Here is a 6,507-nt window from a genome sequence, read left to right on the forward strand (position 1 = left end):
AACTTGTGTTCTCTTTGTAAGTATTTGGTTTCCCCAGAGGCTTGGGTCCGAGGACCATACAAGGCCTTGGTTCTGTCCAAAACTTGCATTCTCTTTTTAAATAGTTGGTTTCCCCAGAGGCTTGGGTCCGAGGACCATACAAGGCCTTGGTTCTGTCCAAAACTTGTATTCTCTTTTTAAGTAGTTGGTTTCCCCAGAGGCTTGGGTCCGAGGACCATACAAGGCCTTGGTTCTGTCCAAAACTTGTATTCTCTTTTTAAGTAGTTGGTTTCCCCAGAGGCTTGGGTCCGAGGACCATACAAGGCCTTGGTTCTGTCCAAAACTTGTGTTCTCTTTGTAAGTATTTGGTTTCCCCAGAGGCTTGGGTCCGAGGACCATACAAGGCCTTGGTTCTGTCCAAAACTTGCATTCTCTTTTTAAGTAGTTGGTTTCCCCAGAGGCTTGGGTCCGAGGACCATACAAGGCCTTGGTTCTGTCCAAAACTTGTATTCTTCTTTTTAAGTAGTTGGTTTCCCCAGAGGCTTGGGTCTGAGGACCATACAAGGCCTTGGTTCTGTCCAAAACTTGTATTCTTCTTTATTTATTTATTTTCCGAAGGTTAGCTCCTCGAACAAGGTGGGGGAAGCTAGCCTGATGTTTGAAGCCCCTAGACTTGTCCATGCCATTGACACTGCGAGGCGTAACCCCTAGTGGGAACTTATGTTGGCATAACAACACTGTGTCGCCGGTCATAAAGGCATCCTCATAGACCCTTGTTCGACAGAAGCTCAACTTCACCACCGCTCGAGCTAACGCGCAAGCCTTCCCCACAGACGGCGCCAATTGTAGGGTCACGTTCCGCGACGAGCCGCAGTAGTGTTGGGTTCGCACATGAATGGGCCCAAACAATATCATTTGTAGAGAGTGGATTCGAAAGGCTAGGCCTTAGTTACCCAGCGGTGGTTTTGGTGGTGTTCATATGTGATTAAAGTGCTTTCACCCTTGGAGTCTTTCTCCTGGAGGTGGACTGGAAGCCCTTCTTTTTTTACCAGTCTTCCCAGCCCCCCTCTCCAGATTACTTATTTTTTCTTTTATACTAGCCTGCGTTCACTTTCCTTCGTCCACGTGTAGGGTCAACCTTTCCAAGACTGATACTTGTCCCGTCAGTCCAAGTCCAAAGTTGTTGGGAGTGGTTGATAAAGTTAAAGGATAAGGCTCTGTTAGGCGCAGAGCTATGCATGGGGAAGGTAGTAAGGGCAGCCTTTCCTAGATATTTTAGATTTCCTTTCAAGTATGTCCCTTTACCGTTTTGCCCCTCCTCTTGGTGGATCTTTGGGTCAGCCGAGGACTGCACTGTCCTCGGTTGCTTCTCCGGGCCAGTTGGGCCTTATTATTCCTGAGCTCGGGCCATGACCTTTTTTCGGCTTAGGCCTTTGGACTCCCCATCAGCAAGTGGGCCTGGCCCGTCAATTATTGGGCCCCACAAAAGCAATTTCATTTACCAACAATAAAACTTTGTTATTTTGCTTTTGGAGAATTAGACATATTGGCACTGTATTATTATCTTTTATGTTTTAGCTTTTAAAATAAAGGAAAATTGGATTATTAAGAGTTAGAAATCCATATTGCATCTGTCATTTATGAAAATAATGTTTTTTCTTTATTTTCTATTATTGTTATATTTTTCTTATATTGACTTATATATGTTTAAAGTATAAAATGATGTTTAATTATTTAAAATTGGTTAAATTTTAATATTTTGTATAACTATAAATATACTTAAACTCTATAATCACTAAATTATTTAATAAAAAATTTCAATGAAAATTATTTTATTTTGGAGTAAATATTTTGTTATATATGCGATTTTAAAAAAAAAAAAAATCCTGTTACATACATACTATATGTATAGATAAATATATAAGGGCAAGACTTAGGTATTGTTTCTTAGATTCTCCTCTTAAGATTCTGCCATGTGGATTTTTCATTAAAAAAATGTATAGCTACTAATTAACTACACTCTTTATAAATATATAGCATCACCCTTAAAAAAATCCACACATCTTTAGAATCCAAATCGAAACCTTATCGTCAGTCTCATTGTCAAAAAAGATTTCTACACTCTTTCTTTTGTTGAGAGAAAATACTGGAAACTTTATTAATGAAAACCGAATATATCAATTTAAAGTTCATAATAAACTGATTAGACTTTTTAGCAATTTGCCACAAAACAAAAAAAAAAAAAAAAAAAAAAAAAAAAAAAAAAAAATAGCAAACAACAACAACTCAGCCACAAGAGATAATAATTGGTTTAGTTTGTGAGGTTTATCACCATTTGATGAAGTGGGGCTAAGATTTTGACAAATGGGGGCCAAGATTTTGGAGAGAGGGGGACTAAAGTTGTATGTGAGTATCTAGGCTGTGTTTGGTTGCTGGAAAACGTTTTCCGGAAAATACATATTTTCTGGAAATGCTAATTTCCGGAAAAGGAAAATGTTTTCATGGTGTTTGGTTGCACTTCAAAAAATTTTCCGGAAAATATTTTCTGCTGTTTGGAAAAGAAAGGAAAACACAAATTCAGAAAAACACAACCCACAACCCAGGAAAAAATCGCGATCCACGGCGACAAATTCAGGCCGACGACCGCGCCGTCGATCGCGATCCACGGCGCGATCGCGATCCGAGATCGCGATCCACGGCGCGATCGCGATACGAGATCGCGATCTCGCTGCGTCGATCGCGATCCACGGCGCGATCGCGATCCGAGATCGCGATCTCGCTGCGTCGATCGCGATCGCGGATCCGAGATCGCGCCGTCGATCGCGATCTCGATCCGGCGCGATCTCGCGAAGGCGAGATCGCGATCAACGGCGCGATCTCGCGAACGCGAGATCGCGCCGTCGCGAGATCGCGACGTTGATCGCGATCTCGCCTTCGCGAGATCGCGCCGGCGAGATCGCGATCCGCCGGCGAGATCGCGATCGCGCGATCTGGGTTGATTTCCATCTCCTTCTCCCTCGCGCGCGCGCTCTCTCTCTCTCTCTCTCTTTTCCGGAAATCCTTTGAAGTGAAAATAGAGCCGGTAATTGATTTCCGTGGTCAAAGGCTAATTTTTTCGGTCAACGGATTTCAATTTCCGGAAAATAGAATTTTCCGGACCAACCAAACACACCTATTTTCCGGAAAATCATTTCCGGAATGCGTTTGAAGTTGATGCATATCCTTACAATTGTTTTTTTTTTTTTTTTTTCTTTTCTTTTGAAGGGGGCTGGCCCCTTTAGGCCCCACCTGATTCCGTCTCTGTCTTAGAAAATAGTTATATATTCAAAGAAGTTTGGATGTAACATCGTAAAAAACAAAAAGTTTTCAATAAAAAGTAAGAGGTCATTCATTCAATTTTGGGAATCTATTATAGAGTAGGAATTTCCATCCGTTCATGGACTTGCCATAGTAAATCAAATCGTAAAAGACAAGGAGTTTTTGTTTTTTAGGACCATATAATAAGACATTGAATTTCCATTGGTCCATGAAAAACATTTACAAATATACCCACTCTCTTTTTTATTTATTTCTTATGCAAAGTATACGCCCTCTCTCTTTTATATATGCATAAAAACATACATACATATATTCCAGTTCTCCCATCATTTCCGAGCCTATCTCCAACAACATTAACCTAAGGATGAGTTACGCACTACCTTTGCTGCTATTTTTTCTTCTTCGATTAAACTATGCAATGTCCAAAGTCGAAGAATACCAAACATACATCATCCATATGGACCATACTCAGAAGCCTGTGTCTTTATCAACCCATGAGTCATGGCATCGTTCCATTTTAAATTCATTGTCGTCTTCTCCTGGTGATGACCAGGAACTGTTATTGTACTCATACAACCATGTCATGCATGGCTTCAGCGCGAGGCTTACACCCTCTCAGCTATCTGAGGTTGAGAAATCTCCGGCTCACCTCGCCACATACCCGGAGTCCTTTGGCAAGCTGTTGACAACCTACTCCCCTAAGTTTCTTGGGCTACAACAAAATGTTGGCATATGGCCCGCTGCCTCATATGGAGAAGATGTGATTGTAGGCATTATTGATACTGGAATTTGGCCAGAGAGCGAGAGTTTTAATGACGAGGGTATGTCAACTGTGCCGCAAAAATGGAAAGGAAAGTGTGAGAATGGCACAGCATTTAGCCCTTCAAATTGCAACAGGAAGCTCATTGGGGCTCAATCGTTTAGCAAAGGACTACAAGCTGCAGGTATTAATATATCCAAGGAACTAGATTTCAGTTCTCCAAGAGACTTCTTCGGTCATGGCACACACACAGCATCCACAGCGGTAGGTAACTATGTACATGATGTAAGTCACTTTGGATATGCAAGAGGCACAGCCAGAGGAGTGGCTCCCCGGGCACATCTTGCTGTGTACAAGGTCCTTTGGGCAACAAACACAAAAGAGTCTGCATCAACCGATGTTCTTGCTGGTATGGACCAAGCAATTGATGATGGGGTTGATATCATGTCTTTGTCCATTGGCTTTAAACAGACTTCTTATTTCACTGATAGCATTGCCAAAGGTTCTCTTTCGGCAATTGAGAAAGGGATTTTTGTTGTCTGTGGTGCTGGCAATGATGGTGATTTTAAAACAATATACAATGGAGCACCTTGGATAACAACTGTAGGGGCTGGCACAATTGATCGAAGTTTCCACGGAAAAGTGACTCTAGGAAATGGGGTTACCATTGGAGGCACATCATACTTTCCAGAGAGTGGTTTCATTACTAATTTACCTTTGTACTATGGCACACGCAACAGGAGCAAAGCAATTTGCAACCACAAATCTTTGGATGAAAAGGAGGTTATCGGGAAGGTAGTCATCTGTGATTATAGCACCAAGATTAATGTTTCTGAACAGATTGAAGAGGTCGAGAGCGCAGGTGGTTATGGAGCTATCTTCTTGACAGATGCATCATTCTCTTTCTTGCCAAATAAATACTCCATTCCGAGCCTTATTGTGCCAACTGCTTCAGGGACTCGGGTTAAAGAGTATGTGACAAAGGTGAGAAATCCAATAGTGAATGACATGAGGTTTCTATTAACAAGGTTCAGTACCAAGCCTGCACCTCAAATCGCCAAGTTCTCTTCAAGGGGTCCAAGCACAATCAGTCCAGGTGTTTTAAAGCCAGATATTCTGGCTCCAGGAGTTGATGTGCTAGCTGCATTTTCACCCATATTTCCGTACATCCGAGTAGGAAAATATGATTTGGCTTCTAATTATGTTCTTCTATCAGGCACATCAATGTCGACACCACATGTTGCTGGCGTTGGAGCTTTACTAAAAGCAATCCACCCTGAATGGAGCCCAGCGGCTATCCGATCAGCTATGATGACCACAGCCTATGTCAAAGACAATACTGGCAATATTTTTAAAAGCCAATTGACAAATTCTTCTTCCTCACCTTTAGACTTTGGTGCTGGCCATATCAATCCAAACAAAGCCATGGATCCTGGACTGATCTATGATATCGGTCTGCAAGATTATATTCAATTTGTGTGTGGCCTGGGGTACACTAAGAAGCAAATGATTCTTCTCCTTAGACGAACTCGATGGAGTTGCAACCACAAATCTATTCATGATCTAAACTATCCCACTTTCATGGCTGTACTCTCCAACAAAACTAGATATCCAGTGACAATGAAGTTTAACAGGGTTGTGACAAATGTTGGCAATGATAAATCTGTTTACCGAGCACATTTAGAGAACATTCCAACCGGAATGAGAATAAGTGTCAAACCGAGGATTCTTACCTTCACCCGCAAACATCAGAATCGAAGTTTTGTTTTAAGTGTTGTGCTTGATAAGCTTGATGGAGAAAATCCAATTCCAACGGTATTTGGTTTTCTCAAATGGATTGATCAAGATAGCCACATAGTATCAAGCCCCATAGTGGCTATCAAATATTAGTGGACAATATATATGGGCATGTTCACATGCTAAATATTAGCTATTGTCAAGGGCGTCTTGGCTGTTTGTCTTCTCAGTCCATGTAGTGTTTGTTCATCATGAAAATTTGCAAGTGCTATGTTATTACCATATGTTGGCTTTGTATATGAGAATAAAGTTGTTATGGAACTAGTTCAGAAAAGATACAATAGCTAATAGACATATTGTTTCACTATGCTCTGAACAAGCAAATAAACTTAAAACAAAATAAAAATAATAAGTTAATACTGGATGAGCTTAGCCTAATCCACGCCAACCCAGCCTATGTATTGCCTTAACCCAGTGATGGAGACTTGCACACGTGTGTGGTGGAAGGCCCCGTTGGATAGGTCCTTCCCTTTGCACTGAAGTAGAGATAGCCGACTTATATATAAATCCATCCAAATTCCAATTCCTTTACAATTAAGTGGGCACTTTTGAGTTAATTTTTTGCTCACTCTTTAATAAGTTTTGGGCAAGTGACCACATGACATTAATCTCCTTACGAAGGAAAGCACGTCCCAACTCAAGCCACTTCAAAG

The 6,507-nt window shown here is 41.4% G+C and overlaps 1 protein-coding gene across 1 annotated transcript; it reads left to right on the forward strand.

The window, feature by feature from the left end:
• Positions 1-3,577: 3,577 nt before the first annotated feature.
• LOC126723564 (subtilisin-like protease SBT1.8) lies at positions 3,578-6,128 on the forward strand. The gene has a single exon (XM_050427123.1). The coding sequence runs from the start codon at positions 3,662-3,664 to the stop codon at positions 5,945-5,947; it is 2,286 nt and encodes a 761-aa protein (XP_050283080.1). The 5' UTR covers positions 3,578-3,661; the 3' UTR covers positions 5,948-6,128.
• The last annotated feature ends 379 nt before the right edge of the window (positions 6,129-6,507 follow it).

Source organism: Quercus robur, chromosome 4 (assembly GCF_932294415.1).
Source record: "Quercus robur chromosome 4, dhQueRobu3.1, whole genome shotgun sequence".
Classification (NCBI taxonomy): Eukaryota; Viridiplantae; Streptophyta; class Magnoliopsida; order Fagales; family Fagaceae; genus Quercus; species Quercus robur.